At 37.3% G+C, this 17267-nt stretch overlaps 1 protein-coding gene across 1 annotated transcript in view; it reads right to left on the bottom strand.

Annotated features, from left to right (window-relative positions):
* The window catches only part of LOC104530022 (myosin-binding protein C, cardiac-type), a 62996-nt gene that overhangs the window by 16897 nt on the left and 28832 nt on the right, over positions 1 to 17267 (bottom strand). The window contains 11 exon segments of the mRNA XM_029086625.1: positions 1204 to 1371; positions 2574 to 2708; positions 4767 to 4955; positions 8378 to 8482; positions 9545 to 9704; positions 10972 to 11049; positions 12549 to 12685; positions 12851 to 12880; positions 13201 to 13307; positions 14227 to 14392; positions 14752 to 14918. Of these exon segments, the coding sequence (XP_028942458.1) occupies positions 1204 to 1371; positions 2574 to 2708; positions 4767 to 4955; positions 8378 to 8482; positions 9545 to 9704; positions 10972 to 11049; positions 12549 to 12685; positions 12851 to 12880; positions 13201 to 13307; positions 14227 to 14392; positions 14752 to 14918 (1442 nt within the window).

Here is a 17267-nt window from a genome sequence, read left to right as displayed (position 1 = left end):
ACTTTCAAATGTATTTGTCTACTGGATAAACATTTAGTAGCAAATCCTGGTTATGTATTTAAAACCAAGCAGAATTCAATGACTGCAGGATTTTTGAAGCTGTCTCGCATCTGAAATGCCGGATCTGGGTGACTTCTGTTAGATGTGAGCCTTCTATGTGGACTTTGATTCTTTGGAGAACTTTATCAGTTCAGGAGAAAGGATGGGAAAAAGGGTGTATTGGAATAAGAGTGATTATAGACTATGATTAATCTATTGCTATATTGATACTGCATCTCCTTGTAAATTGCCATTTGGAGGTATTTATGGACTTACTCAGAAAGCAGAGCAATCAGTGGATTTCCTTAACCTGTCTATGGTCATTCAGTTATAGTAATTTCTTTGAGGTGGAGGGAGTGGAGTCTCGTTGTAGCAGCTTACTTTTCACTAACAAAAAGAGGACCTTTTTTTAATCTGTCCCTGCTTTCCTTTGCCTTATTGGAAAGCTTTCTGTGTTCTCCATATGTTCCTTATTCTTAGGAATTCTTCATTTATAGGAAGAATTTCTTAATATACAGTTGGAATATCTGTCTTCATGTCCATTTGGTTTTGAGATGCATTCTAACTTCGTTTCATTTACACTGAATCATCTTACTGTCAGTGAGACTCTGGCAGACACTTTGTGTGAGTCAGAGTCAAGGTTGAGGAATCCACTGTTAGCAGCTCTTGATATCTTTTGGACTCCAGTCAAATGAATTATAATCTACTGCTGTTGGGTGATATACAAGGTGTTAATTAATAACCTAGGATGATCAAGTGCAGATAAGTGCTTTTATTTAAAGATATCTTTAATTTCAAGTATCTTTAGCCAACACAGTCATTTTGCAGTAACATAACATCTCTTCCAGCAGAGAGGTAAATACTAAAAAATGTTTCTCTTAAATGCTGACAGTGCCCTCACAAGAGGTGAAATGTCCGTGTTTTGAAAGAAGTAGGATTTTGTTTTAAGAGCTATGCTTTAGAAATATAATACCTGGACAGTATAGTAATGTTCTCAGAATCAGAAGATATTGGGCATCTAGTCAAGGTGAAAGAATTTTTTGGGTGTTATCCTCAGAAGGAGGCACAGGCTTGTCAGCCCCAGAGTTTTTCTGCATGTGTACATCACTAGAATTTTGACCAGAGGAGAGAGATGAATAAGTTTTATTCAGTGTAGATACTCACGCAGGATCTCTTGAACGGTAACAGGCTCTTTGATTATTGCTGCTCCACTCTCACCAGCCAAGTTTATAGCCTTGATACGGAAATGAAGTTTGTCCCCTGTGACCAGGTCTTTAATCAGCGCAGATGTGCGCTCGGTTAGGCCAGGGAGAGCTGGAATCCATTCTGTAGCTGCAAGTACAGGATTGGCATATTGGAATAGTGTATTATTTTTTCAAACTGATGCCTTATCTACAATTCAAAGTAATTTTGTGTTAGAATAAAATGAATTTATAAGATGCAATACCACACTTAAAAGGGAATAAACTAAGCTTGAAAAAGAACTCTGGATCTAGAAAATGTGTTGACACATAGAGTTAAGGGATATATACACTTTGTTCATTCAAAATAGCTGAGGGTAAGGGAGTCATCTTTGTCCTTTAGCGTTCTGTTTTGTAGAGCTTAGACCTAGGGGGTTTCTCTACATTTATTGTCATCAGCAAGGGGGAGAGGGAGAGAATTTGGAAGTATTTTTAGCAAGAATGCAAAGCCTTAATTTGACTTTTTTTTTTTTCCCCTTGAAATATGCCCCAAGGCATCCAAACAGATTGGTGAGAGCCACAATAGGGCACATAATTGTTGGAATTTATAATTAACTTCTCAATTGCTACTGTAGAACAGAATTCTTAGGGATTCCTTGTTTACTTTAGTGACAGAGAAGTATGACTGGTGAAATCATTCTGTGGCAATGACATAGGGATTCTGGTAATTCCATGATGATATCTCGTTAAAGTCGCTAAATTATTTTGAGATGAATGATACACTGTAAAAATCCTAGTTTAGGTTATATGGCAGTTGAGCTTAGTGTCAGAAAATTCCATGACTGAAGTGATTATAAATTTGTTATTTGATTTTTATGACATAAGTGTTATGTTGTAGCATAACAGTAAATCGAGTGTTGTAGATACAATGCAGTTGTACTCTTTATTATCAGACCAATACTGTTAAATGAGATAAAGTAACAGTTACTTGAGAGCTTGACAGATGTTGTTACAGTCATGTTATATTAGTTTTAAGGAATATGCACTTTGTGAATGCTGCAAAGTTCATAGTATTGACTACAGAACAGCACTGGTATTTCTGTCCTGCTTTTCTGTATTAAAGTTTATGATGACTGTGAAGATGACGTTATGGTTGATAGGAATTTCATGGTTTTACAGTTATTTCATGGCAAGTCTGGTGATGGTTAGCGAGGATCTTAGCTATAGATCAGAGTTCAAATGTAATGATACTGGATGTAGTTAGTTTATTGGGATATTGCAGTGAAGCTATTGCAATTGTAGTATCTTAATATTATGTTCTATTGCTGCTGCCTAGTACTTGTGCTTACTTACATCCATCTTTGCAGTATTCCACAATATAACCATCTAATCCCCCGGCCCCAATCCGCTCAGGGGGTCTCCACTTCAAGGCAACTGTGCTGTCAGAAACATCTTCCACTGTGAAGTGGGTTGGTTCACTTGGAGGAGCTATAAGGAAAGACGTAGAAGTAAATTCTGAGAAATAGCAATATAACTGTGAGGATTCAAAGGCTACAGGAGGAGTGGCTGGCAGCTGAATTGTAGACCGCTATCTATTTTAATAAAATAAATCTATCTGTAGCTCAGTTGTAAAATGTAACACCTAACACTTCATTTAATAGAAATGCAGCTTAAGATTCCTGTAATAGGGAGAGAAAACAAGAGGTTAAGATAGTGGTTCCTATTCACATATGCTCCCTTATAAGCAAAAGCCAGTGAAGAAAGAAAAGTTGTAGAAGGGAGTCAAATTGTCATCAGAAGTCTGCAGAAAAGTTTAGAAAAGATAATGTATACAATTCATATGCTGTACTTACACCCTGATTGTAGTTAGACAAAATTAATATAGTCAGAGGACCAAATTGATCAGTGGCTAAATTTGACTTTGCTCATTTTCCTCTAACAGTGGAGAAAGTGACCAAAAGTTACGACTACTTGTTTATAGAAACACTAGTTCTGATTTGAACATTTGTAAAAGAGACACGCTTGAGAAAAATATTTCGGGGCTGAAAAATTTTCACTTCATTTGAATATAGCTATTTCATCTCTTTTCAGAACAGGAGTGGCTCTTTTTAAACCCATAGTTCAGGAAGACCATTAGCTAAATTCAGTCGTCTTAAGCACGACTGCTGTCTACTAATTAGAAAACTATAAAGAAAAGAAAGCCCTTGCTGAAGAATCCCAAATACACACAAATGCTACTGTGAAATCATCGATTCCAAAAAGCAAACAGAAAGATGACTTTTTTTCAAAATAACATTTGGAGTGCTGGAACATAAAATTTAGTATACATGGCATAAAAGCAATCATGGTAAAGAAATGCATGTTTGGCATGCCCTGTGTATATGTCTTATAAACTGAACATCTTTTGAATATACATAACAGATTTTACGTATTAGAAATATTTCATATATAAAGTAAGTTAAATACAGGTTTATAAACTGTGCAACTGTTTGAAAATTATCTTAGTTCCAGAAGTTATTGTAAAAAAAAAAAAAAGAAAAAAAGAAAAAAAAAAAGAAAAAATATCACCCATTCTATAGCTGTGTCAAAATTTTTCATATTCAAATGGCAGCAAGGACTGTGAACAGCACACAGGAGGCAAAGGCAGTTGGGAGCGTACACAACCACACAGTACACGATCAAAACCCCAAACCTCTTCTCTGAAGCAGTAAGTGTGAACTTTATCCTTAATCAAGTAAAACTCTGCCTATCCCATGAAAACTTTGGACCTTTTTTTTCAGTAGCTCCTCTTGATGGTTTTCGTTTGCCCTCTTTTCTTGCAGACCAGCTGTTGTGTGTTGGAAATCCAGAATTAAGAGACCCTTCTTGCAGTTCATCCTTTCCTTCTGACCCCTTCACTGCATCTTTTACATTATCTCCTTCAGCAGGCTGTCCCCCTTCACTGATATTTGTAGATTTAGCCACTCTAGTCATTCTAATCTCCAGCTATTTGTATTTTTGTGGGTCTTCTTCCTAAAGCTCTTAGCAGGAAGGCTTCCTGAGGACTCCTTTAGTTTGCTCCTTGCTCAGGGACTGCAGGAGACACTGCACTGCTGTGTTGGGAAGGATTATTTATAGAAAATCATTCCTCAAATATTTTCTTAATCAGCTATCCTTTTAGCTGTGGAGAGGGCCAGGATTAAGGGAGTACTGGGTGGGATACTGTGATGTACCCATAAGGGAATGGGAGAAGCTGACAGGGACAGGGAAATTTCTGTCAATTAGTGCTCCTCCTTTCCAGATCCAGCTTGACTCTCACACTTCTAATTATAACAACTAAAAATTCATCAGCAATTTCATGAAACTGGAACCTCTATGCTTCTCAGGAAGGGGAATGAGAGATAGAGAAGAGGAAGATTACAAAGGAAAAGGTTGATTAAATATAGAATATAGAGATGGTTGATAACATTTTTCCTTTATAGGTATAAGGGGAGTTGAGGAGAAGAGGTGAAAATTGTCCTGTCTTGGTTTTCTCTTTGCAGTAATACAGAGTATGGTAAAACTCACCAATTGGCATGAAGGGTTGCGAGGCAGGGCTTGGCCGGGACATGCCAATAGAGTTCACGGCATAAATCCGCATCTCGTAAACTACTCCTTCAATCATTCGCTTGGCTTCGTAGGTTAGCTCTTTTAAAAGGTCAAAGTTCAGTCTCATCCATCGATAGCTCTTCTTCTTCTTTCTCTCTAAAATATAGCCTGGAAAGGATAGCTCTTATGATGAAAAAGAACTGCAAATTATTATTATCTCAGATGCAGGAAAAAAGAAAATAAACTTTTTTTTTTTTTCCCCACCCCAGTGGTATAAAAGAGCCAGATGTGATTCAGAATTATTGTGTATAACTGAATTGTGTGAAGCTTTGGCATTTTCCTGCAGTTTCCTTTTGTATTACTGTTCTTCTATCTGACCTTTGTACCTGAATAATTATACTTTTAATAGTAGAAGTTATTTAGAATTGTCTGTGTCTGCTCTTAGGCTTTAAGCTTATTTTGCATGCTATACACTACTATTAAGGTATTTAGATGAATGCAAAATAGAGAGATTAGCAGAGCTAAATGGTAAATCCTTTCTGGTGAGAATGCAGTGGTTCACTGCTAATGGCAGAGAAATGCATGAGAGACAGCTGTTGGACAGAAAGCCCTTTCAGGGAAGGAGAAATTGCCTTGAAATGTGTAAGATGAGACAGAGAGTTACAAAATTAATTTATTTCTTACGTTCTGCTGCAATTCACTAATCTTGACTAACAGCATAAATCCCGAAGCAAGAAATTAGTTGGAAGAACAGTTGGACACTTCCCTTTGTGGTTTGTTGTTGTTGGGCTTTTTTTGTGTTGTGTTTTTTTTGTGTTGTGTTTTTTTTTTGGGGGGGGGGTTTAAATGATTTATAACAGAACTTATGTTAGACCTGTGTCCATTGCTAAGTGGTGGGATTGCAGCGAGCTTCCCAGACAATACAGATCCCAGCTCTGCTTCAGCTCTATTGTGCAGTGAGTCCTGGCCACACACCATTTTCATTGCTCCAATTCCTTTGGGGAGAAGAGTGACCCTGTATGAGAGCTGGATGCGCTGTGGATCTGTAGTATGGCTTAGATGTCATCTGTATGCCCAGAATCCAGGTCTTCAGTACATCTCCCTCACCCCCTCAGCATCCTCAGCCTTCCCCACACTACCTGCTGTTTTGCAGAATGACTAAGTCAGGCTGGGTTGCCAGTTTAAAAAATAAACTTCTCATTTCCCAAAACTGGGAATGGAATCTTTGATTCTGGATCCTTAATGTGGAGGATGGTTGTATATCACATTGAAAACATTTGTATAAATTACTTTCCAGTGACCTGCTACCAAGGAGTTATCAACTGTTTCTTTCCTTCTAGTTATATTAAAAGCATGGGTGTCTACAGCATGTTTTGGGAAATGAGTGATGAAAGTACCTTTGAGCTGACAGGTTGTATCATCACTTCTGATGTATAAAGTTACTCTTGCCATGCTTCATTTCAGTGGCTTTTAAACAAAGTTGAATGCTTTAAGCAAAGAACTTATGGTTCCTTTGACCTGTTCTTGCTTTTTTTCTCTCTTCAACAGGGTCTGTGAGACTGAGAGAAGTTTCAGCAACTCGGTTTCTGTTTTTCTGATATTTTAGATATGCAGAGTTTCCTGTCAGAACTGAGACACTTCTTCACTGTGGCATACCAGAATTGCAATTTAAAAATAAATACATTTTAAAAAGGAGGTAAAAAGACAGTAGTAGTACTATTGGTGACATTTGGTGAAGCAGATTGTTTCTCCAAATGCACAGAATGTATGATAGATAAAGATACTGCTTTAGCCATATAAAAAGTACATGAGATCCCATGGAGGGTTTGTGTAACAGTGAAGATGGGTGTGAATTTATTTTCTCTGTCTGTTGGATATGGCTAATAAAGACCATAGCAGATTTTCTACGATGCCATCTGTAACAATATGAAGACAGATAAGAATGCATATGTCTTTTCCCCATATGTCTTTCCCCCCTGCCTTTTAAACTTGCTTTTAAAGCTTTGTTTGAATGGACAGTGCTGCATCTTGGTTCCCCTCCCCAGGTGTCTTAGTCCAGCTCTATTTGGAGTACAGTCCTGTGCTAACTGAAGAAACCTCCTCATGTAGTGCCAAGGCTTTTCAGAGGAATGTTAACAAAGTCATTCCTTTGACAGTGAAAACAAAACAAAGAACTTTACAAAATATGTGTCCTGAAAACTCTACAAAAGCAAATCATGGGCTTTGCATATTCAAGGAGGGGTTTTTGCTGTGGTAACTGGACAGCAACTGGTATGTGTCTTTGCACACAGCAGTTTAAGTTGTTGAATTCTTGCTTGCTTCCTGTCAGAACAGATGAAACCACAAAGGACTGGCCCAATAGTATCTTGTTTATTCCTGCACATCTGTTGAATTAAATGAGTTTATTCTTGTGAAACTGAATGAAGTCCAAATATTTAGAAGCAAACACAAATTCCTCTCTTCCAGATACTGTGCAAGAGGTTAAAAGAATTTTAGGACATTTCTGTTCCCATGCGAGTCCATATAGCTTTCAGTGTATTTTTTTTTTAAAAAAAGAAACTCAAATTCCAGTGATCTTTATTAAACAAATTTTTCAAGGGCATGTAGTGACAGAGCAAGGGATAATGGCTTTAAACTGGAAGAGGGGAGATTGAGATGAGATATGAGGAAGAAATTCTTTGCTGTGAGGGTGGTCAGTCACTGGAACAGGTTGCCCAGAGGAGCTGTAGGTGCCCCATCCCTGGAAGTGTTGAAGGCCAGGTTGGATGAGGCTTTGAGCAACCTGGTCTAGTGGAAGGTGTCCCTGCTGCTGGCAGGGGGGTTGGAACTGGATGAGCTTTAAGGTCCCTTCCAACCCAAACCAGTCTGTGATTCTATGAAATTGCTAGATTTGGAGTCCAGAAGAATTTTCCTCTAAAATTGGCCAAGACCCTACATTATTTTCTGTTGCTTCTGAGGATCACAGTGAGTTCTATCTAAAAAATACTATGATCTGCAAAGAACTTTAAATTATGTCAGTGATATTCTTGATTGCTTCTGTTCATTTGCTGTATGTCACGATAACTTTGGCCTCTAGTTTTTAGTACAGATTTTAAGGTCATTAAAATGATTGAAAAGTGTTTTGTGACATGTGGCATGTGGGTGTGTATGAAGTAGAATTATGAAGTAGTTTTATAAAAGAAACATCTACTACATGAGTGCTTGAGACTGCAGACGAATGGAGTTGATGACTGAGGTGGCCACATGTCAGTTTTGGTATTCCTAGAGAAGTCCAAAGGCCTGTGTACACACCTAAAATTTCACTCTTGAATGAGAATATTTAATTTTGGTATCACCTGCTTGTGCTTTGGTAACTTATTTGCTGAAATATTTCTCTGATTTAAATAGCATGGGTAGGGGGCACTCTGTCCCTAAAATTGAAGGGCCAGATTCTAGAGCAGTTTGAAGGTTTGATATATTAGAGTAGTAAGTTTCTGAGGGTCAGCCTTCCTAGAGTGAGTAAACATAGAGAATCCTTCTGTGCCATTTCAAAGGAGCAGCAAAAAATATAGGCAAGGCTGCTGGGGACTTTATATTTTATCACTTCTTACCAAGTACTGGTTGCCCACCATCATATTTAGGGGGTTGCCACTGCACAGTACAGTAATCTTCTCCAATGTTGCTGATCTTGGGAGCCTCTGGAGGGTCAGGAACATCTGAAGGAAGCGTGAGAATGAATGAGAGTTGTTACAGTTTTGATTTCTGTATACAAGTGAATGAAGTATTTTTCTTTAACCATTTTTCTGTATCATATTGATACAGCTTTTGCTGATAGCAGCAGGTACAATTGACAATGTGTTATCTTGGTCTAAAGTGAATCCTGCACTTTGTTGCTTCTACATTAGGTTGGTTTTCCTTTAAATACCATTCAGCTCCCTTGTTCTTCCCAGACACAATCAACTTTTTTAAAAAATGTAAGGTAACAAGGTAATTCTGTTCTGTAAGAGGAGCTTGCTCCAGGGTTTCCCATTTCCTCTAGAATAAACTCTATATAGAACACAATGCTGCATATCTCTGCATATTTTGTTACTTTGGAGGTATTCATATTAAATATCTTGATTTAGGATTTATAAAAGATTAAAAGAGACTTATTCACGTAAGCAGTGAATTCTCAATTCCAATACCGTAGGTGAAAGTAATTTTCCTTTATCATTTCTAAGTTTCTTATAACCTGAACTTTTGTCATATATGTGACAGGGTATAAAAAAGTTAAGTGCTATGAAAAACTTCATAAAAATTACTGACTCAAAATCATATTTCCCACAGCTCTTCTGTGACTCAGAGTGGCAATCTCTTTATATCAGATACATTATGTCTTTTTCTTCCATTAATCGTTTACTGCTTATAGGATGAAGTAATCTTTGCTTAAAAACATAAACCACATCAAAATGACGAGAAGTTTCTCTTATCTCAGACAAGTATATTCTTCAGAACAGAATGCAATCTATAAAATTATTGGATCACCTGAAAGTGGAAGTATATAAGAAGGAAATACATTGATTTCTACTGGGAGTTGTTCTTTATCGCACAGAAGGCGAAGGGAACTACCTGTGAAAAATACTTCTGCCAAATTTTGTGATTTGATAGCATTCCTGTCTTTATGATCCTTTTCTGTTTCTATAAGCCTAAAGTCATAACTTGCCTCAGTTTTAGAGAAGGATGAATTTAAGTGAACTCTAGATGCTTTCGTGCTCTGGTTGTTTCCTTCCTTCACTTACCAATAACTTTGACTGTGATATCAGCCTTATCTTCTCCCACTGGATTCTTGACTACAACCCTGTATACTCCCTCGTCCTCCTTTTCTGCTCCTTCAATGATGAAGACACAGTGGTCTTCATGCATCTCCACACGAACTCTGCCTTCAGACTCAAACAGAAGCTGTGGGCAGTGAGAGTAACAGATAAAGACATTTTAAATTCTGCCAGGGACAGCCTGATGAGCCTGTAAGCTGCTGAAAATCTTCAAATCATTGACTATTATAAAATTATTGAAAAGCTTTGAAGTTTTTCAAGTTCTATCTGTATGTAGAAGAGAGAAAATATAGACTAAGTGATTCACATAAATATCATTTGGGAATATTGGTTCTGCAAGTCTGCAGGTTGTTAAGATTAATTGCTAGTTACACATACCCAGTTATGTTTCAAAGAAGTTACTAAGTATTTCCACAGATTCCCACTTGGGATAGCTAGTAGGATCATCTGAAAGAGCTTCATGGATAACAGTTGGACACTGTGTAAATTCAAGGAGTTTTGCAAATTCCAATTCAAATGGTTGAGCTAATATTCCTGATCAACAGTATCTACATTTGGCATCAGATCACATGGATTTCAACAATTTCCCTCTAAAAAATTTACCAGATTTCTTGTAACCATTAATGGCATCAGTGTGATTTCTGTCACTCAACAATGTCATATGGGGTAACTTTCCACTCTTCTCTGAGCTGAGGACTAAACATAATGACCACAACTTGCCTGTACATTTATAACAAGCTCCTTTCTTCTTTGTGTGCCTGTGTATCTTTAGACTTAGAACAGGAACCACTAGAAAACATGTGCCTGCACAGTGACTAGTACAGCAGAATCCTCACCCTGAGAAAGGTTTATTGTTGCATAATAAATATAAAATATTTTTTTATTCTATCAAAATAAAAAAGTTATTTATGCCAAAAAGGAAACTTGTTGGAAAATGAATCTTCTTTCATTGTTCTGTGCATACATAGTCCCCTTTATTGACCCATTCTCATCTCTTCCTGTGTCCTGTAAGATTTTGTCCTAGGTTTTTTCCTCTAGTTATTACTGAAGCTCATAGGTTAGTGGGGCAAAAAATGAATAAATGTTCACAAATATATTAAAAAGAGTTTTCAAATAACTGGTTTGATCTCTCATACTCCAGCCACCAGGTGATGGTAATTAGAAAGAGATTTCCTCAGTCAGCATCTTACCCTAAAATTACTCCCCAGATCTCTTGTGCCCATACAAAGTGTTTGGTAATGACCATTGTGAGGCACGATGTTGGGTCTGATGTGCTATTTGCTTCGCCAGTTTTAATATCCAATGACTTTAATTTTATTTCCTTCTGAATATGACCTTTTATCTGGAAAACACTAAGCATATTTGTGTGTCTGCATAAATAATAAGGAACTTACCTTATTGTCAGAATTTAAATCACTGCTGTTTTCTGACGCAGTCATGGAATCATCATTGCTTCGAACAAGGTCAGTTTTCTAGATAAGCAAAGAAACCACAGAATGTCAGCTAAGTCTGAGCAGAGCAGTAAAGCTGTTTCTACCAGACAGAGAAGAGTCCATGGGTTTGTTAGATTGAATATGGAGGAGTGAGGAAAAGTGAAGAGCAAAGTGAGGCAGCAAGCAGACCTGGGAAGGAAATCAACTGATACAAAAGTAAAAAGCAGAAATGGAAATAGGTGTATCGTCCTGCAGTGAATTAAGGGAAGGATAAGTCAGCAAAACCAGATTTACAGTTTAACAAACAAAGATGCATGACAGTCCTGCAGCAGAATTGTAACTGGTTGTGAATCTGACTGTGTCCTGTGGTGCTAGTTACTCATCTTGTGTAACTTCAGAAATAAGGATTGCTTCTTTCTCTAACAGTGAGATAGTAAGTCGATGTAAATGTTGTAACAGTCAGAAACATACTCAGGTCTGTAACACATCAAACAATGTATTCTGAGGCTGTGCCACTCTTTGTTTAGGATTTAATTAGTAAGTATATGATACACATCCTTCAAATCAAGACTGGCTTCTTTAACTCATACGTTGAGACCTCACACCTTAGAAATAACAACGTGTAGGGGTTGTGTGATACCCAATCATCATTTTATCAGAGAAACTTGTGTATGAGAGAATCAGTTTATCTTTGTTCCTAAGAGACAAATGTTTTTTTGTTTGTTTCCATGCCAATTCTGCATTGCAGAAAAGCCCTAAGTGTTATCAAATACACTGACCTGAACAAAGAATGTGGAAGAATCATGGAGAAATGAGATTGGGGAGATTAATGTAATTGGCAATATTACTTTATCTGTATCCACACCTATGGGAAGTGCAATGATGCTGTAGAATATTACGCAAAGTATGTTTGTGTTTTGTGCTAATTATAGCTCAAGAGCCCACAGATGGTGAGGGGTGGGAATGTTCTGAGATAGCCAGAAAGGAAGCTCACTTAATATTTTGTGTCCAGCTTCTAGTTTCTTTCTTTGATATATTGTAATTGCTTTGATAAGGCAAATAGCAAGTGTCCTCTATTTTCATTATACCAAATACAGTTTTACCCCAGTAAATTCTTGAGAAAGATTAAAAAAGAAACTGCCAGCTCCAGAACATGTCACTCCTATCAGGTGAAGGTGATGGGGATGACTCATCATTTATTTCTTTTTCTCTGAGGTAAGAAGAGAATAAAGCTGTATGGTATCCCACTGACTGCATCTACTCCTATGTACTCAGCCCCTTCTTTTGGAATAGAAGAACAGGAAATAGTTCAGATACAGAACAGTTCAGGATGACTCTCACAAAAACAGCTAAATACCAAACAGCTGCATTGCAGGTATTTAATATTTTTTTCTTGAGGGTTTAAAAAAAAAAAAAAGAAAAAGAAAGATGAAAATACTTGTAACTAAGAATTGTAAATCAAAGTAAGATTTGAGAATTAAAATAAGTTTCCTGCTGTGACATCCTTGCCTCAGACATTGTGTTAGGTTACACATTACCTTGTTTACTTTCTGCCAGATGACAGTGGGTGTTGGATCTCCTGATATGGGGACATCCAATCTCAATTTGTTCCCAGCCACCACAACAATAGTGTCAGGGGTTTGGCCGAGACAGTCAAGGTGGATTTTGGGAGGTTCTATAGCAAGAGCAGAGAAAACAAGTTTTAAATATAGTTTGAATGTTCTCTATGGGGGAAAAAAAGGATTAATATTCATACATTAAATTAAAAATGAAAAAACACTGCTTCTTTTCCTCTTGAAATCATGTTTAATTGCATATAAATAATGACTGCTGTTCTTACCTTCTCTTGGCACAAAATCAATCTTGACCTCTGTGGGGGAATAAAAAGTGGGGAAAGGGGTAGAAAAAATAGATCAGAAAACAGAACTTACATAGCATTTCCACCCAAAAAGTAACTTTTAAACTATGGTTCATTATTATAACCTCATAAGGCATGTACATCAACAGATAAATGCAGTAAACTGGAGAACAGGCTCTGTAAAACTGTGATAATAACACCAAATAACTGGGAAAAGCCATGTGCCTACATGGAGGTAGCAGGTTTCTGCGTACTCTTTCCTAGTATAACTATGATTAATGGCATCATTTTATCCCTCTGGAATTGCCATTACATATTCTAAGATAACTTACCCAAAAACTGAAGCTTGGCAGAAAGGTTGTAAGCAAATCCCTGAGGGATGAAGGAATAATCGGCTTCATCACCTGGTGTTACATCCTCAATAGTTAGCTTGTGGATTCTGGAAACATGAAAAAATAAATTCCACTCCCTTATGTTACCTCTTCAGGAGAAGCAGGGATATCTCAAGAGACAAGGTACAGGCTATAGGCTATTAACTGACATTAGTATTTCTTCTCCCCTTGCCCTAATATCAAGTCAACAACCACCAGGACTGTAGACTGCTTTACTTTCAGTATTCAAGCAAATCCATGTCAACATGTCGTTGGATTTTTCACGCCAAAGTAGATGCATCTTTTAGTCTGAGTAGAGGAAGCCATTTCTCTGTTTTGGTCCAGTCCTTTACGCTTGCAAGGGCAGTTGTTTCATTTGCTCAGATTGTGACTACAATAGATTCTGGAAAAAAAAGCTAAAAATTGATGCTGCATCCTTGTAAATTCAAAGCAGAATACAGAGAGGGACTACCAAGGAAGGCTTTACCTAACATGTGATGTAATGCATCTTCTGAATTTTCTTGGTCTCTGTTTCCAGTAGTAGTTAGGCTGCTAAGAAACTTGAGCACAGAAATGCACAACTGTATGTGTTAATACAAACACCAGTATTTCTGAAGGGTTTTATACATATGCACTTAATCTATCTAAACAGTACTGCTAATTTTAAAGTTAGCAATGTGTTTTCTAAATTGTTTGAATAACAAAGGTATTCAAAACATGAAAATTCAGTGAAAACTGAGAGTGGATTCTGCTGATGCATCAATGATGCCATACATACAAAATGTTCCAACACAAAGACTGCACACACACCAAAGTAAGTCTGTGATTATATGTTGATTGCGTATGAGAAGGCTTTTAACCTTTTTCCTCTTAGTTAGAGCCAGGACAAAGTCTTGTTTTATATTCCTGTCTCCTGAGCTAATAGTTCCTGTGGACTGTAATGCAGTATCCAAGCCTGTGCCTTTTGCTTTCTGAAACAAAACTAACCTGCCAATATGGGAGATCTTTATCCTTTCATCTGGAACCACCTCCTTTCCATTTTTTAACCAGATTCCTTTCACATTTTCGTCAGAAACTTCACACTTGAAGACAGCCTGGTCACGTGCCTTCACTGTCAGGTCCGCAATGCTCTGATAAACTTCCAGTTTTTTCTCTAATATTGCAAGAACAATCAAGAGACATATCAACAAATCATAATAGCTCTGTAAGTAAACAGCTGGTGTGGGTTTACTGAGTAGAAAAGGCCGGGGTGGAGCAAGCCGTTTGTGGAAAGGTGAAATCTGAAGGGAAATCCGCAGCATGCAGGGCTTTAACAGGACTGGTAGCTGAGTGCCTCTTATTATCAGAGTATCTGTTACATCCGGCACACGGGTCAGAGTTCTCCTTGATGAGAACCTTCTTTTTCCCCAGCATGAGGGTTATGCAACCCCTGTGCACCTTCACAGAGAAGGTTCCTTTCAGCCTGTTTTAATTTTTCAGCTTCTCTGGTTCTGTAATATCACCTGTACCTACCTTGTACAATTAGTTCAGCAACTGATACCCCACCATTGGTCTTCACGGTGTAGTGTCCACTGTCCTCCTTGGTTGTCTCATTAATAATTAGATACTGCTTTTTTCCATCTTTCTTGAATCGGTATTTGAATGTTTCTTCCCTTGTCAGCTCAATTCCATCCTTTTCCCTGCAGTGCCAAATAGTATTGAATCATTTTTCTACGGTTGGAAGAGGAGCACAAGAGTCGGCTCAATATTACTAGAGTTTGGAAGACATGAGATAAATCCAATCTTTGTAACATTTCAAGTTATCAAAAAAAAGAGACTGTTGCACAAAAGTTAGTAGGACCAGAACCAGCATGCTTCTAGCTTGACTATTAATTTCCACTACGTGTTTAACTTCTGGTTCAAGAGAAGTTCACTCACAAGGAATTACTTGATTGTTACTATTTATATGCTATAGATAAACATGAAAGATACAAGGATGAAGACACACTTCACCAGCATGGAATTTACTATCTTAAAAGCTGCCATAAAGTAAGTGGGACTTGCTGGAAAATAATTTAAAAGTCTTAATTTTCCTGATAGGAAATATAATTGTTATGAATTCATGGTTTGTGGCCATCAGTAGAAGAAGAAAATTTTAGATGGATTTAAATAAAGATGTATTTTGGATTTTGTTGCCCTTTCCATTCAAGGATGACACCGTATATTTAAGGCATTACTAAATTAAGCTTCATCATCCAGCCTGGGAGGAAATTTAATTATTGTAATTTCCAATCATCAGGAAGGAAAATGAGCAGAGAGGCTTCATGGTGTTTAGTCAAGGTCACACAGAAATACCTAAGACATTTTAAAGATTTCCTGTTCCTAATCCTAAATAACATAAACAGGTTACAAGACAATAACTTGTAATTTCTTCAATTTACTCCTTTTGTAGTCTTTTGTATTTTTCATCATTATTTGAGTGTATTTACATTGTTACTTGAATACTATGGCAGTTTGTACATGTAGAAGTTTTTCCCTTCATATGGAAAAAGAAATAGACAAGACGTTATGCTTTTAAAAGAGTAAGAATTTTCTTTCTATCTTGTGCTATTTTCCTTATTTGTTACTAGTGACTATTCACTTTAACAAATGAGCTGACAGAATAGCAAATTGAAATGCTACTTAGGGGCTCATTTAAACACTGTAGCTCTTATTTCTAGGTACACGTATGAAAACCTTTTCCCTCTGTTATTCTGCTGAGGTAAATCACAAGATCAAAACTTTAAGCAGACAGGAATCCTACAGCTTGTGACTCAGATGTACCTGCTGCATCTGCATTTCAACATATTTACAGGCTACTCCCTCTTAACAGTTCTTTACAGCACAGCTTATCAGAATTTATAGTTCATTTAGAAAAGCACTGTCCTCCCTTCCAGATCACAGGATTACAGCACTAGTAAGGAGGAAGCTGAGGATGCCTATAACAACCACATGAAACACAACGCTTAGCGTTATGTCAGGATAGTGTTTCCTCTGCTCGCTGAGTGGCAAGAGTCTGAGGTCACGTGCAAGATGCTCTCCTAAGGCTGATGTTCTCATTCATGCAGGTTAGTTCTGGAAGAAGTGCTACAATGCAATGTGTAAACCTTTGCTGAACTGCTGAGAATGAACTGTAATCCAGAAATTCAACATGCTGCCCTGGCAAAACCAGGCACGTGCACTGTGGCTAACGTTCCAAAGCTGAATGTCTTTATTTTTTGGTGATATACTTTGACATGTGACTCATGAAAGTTATCTGAATGTCCTATTCAACCATTGGTATGAAAGAGATCTCTTGAAATCTTGTCTAAATAATGAAAATAGACCATTTGCAATGACTAGTGTCTTAGATCCCTGGGAAGGGAATAGTATATTTAGCTTGTGTTTGTTTTACCGACTAGCACATTGCTGGTGCTGTGTGTGAGTAGAATGTTTGCAGAGGGGTGTACTGACAAATAGTGGCATGTTAAAATTGTAAACCTCAAAAAAGAACTCCCAGATATCATTTATATTAAAAAAATACACTTCCACAGTAATAATGAGATAATATTACAGGCCTTCCTTTGGTAACTAGAGCAATGAAGTGGAAGATCAGTTAATATTAAAGTGGAGGATTTTATAGAACCATAGAAGTGTTGGTTTAAAAACCACCATAGTGGTCATCTGGTCCAGCCTCACACTTGAAGCAGAACTAGTGCAATAATAGGCAGCTCATCCATGGTTTAGTCTACTCAGGCCCTGAACATCTGTAAGATCAAATACCTGTTCTCAACTTTGCCACTCCCTGCCTCTTTTCTCTGCCTGGAAATGCTTTCCTATATCCTATTTAGATTCTAAGGATAAATTGGTTATGTCTTCTGAAATATCACTTGATGTAGGTACAATGTAATAATGGAGGCACACATATTTATTTTCATTATTACTATTTTTATTATTTATTTTATTATTATAGTTTTCATTTGGAGCTGATAAGACAATACATCCAGCATTCAGAGGTAGAAAAATAAGGT

This window comes from Antrostomus carolinensis, unplaced genomic scaffold, assembly GCF_000700745.2.
Source record: "Antrostomus carolinensis isolate BGI_N321 unplaced genomic scaffold, ASM70074v2 scaffold18520, whole genome shotgun sequence".
NCBI lineage: Eukaryota > Metazoa > Chordata > Aves > Caprimulgiformes > Caprimulgidae > Antrostomus > Antrostomus carolinensis.
The sequence above is the reverse complement of the archived record's forward strand: the minus strand, read 5'-3'. Positions and strand labels throughout refer to the sequence as shown.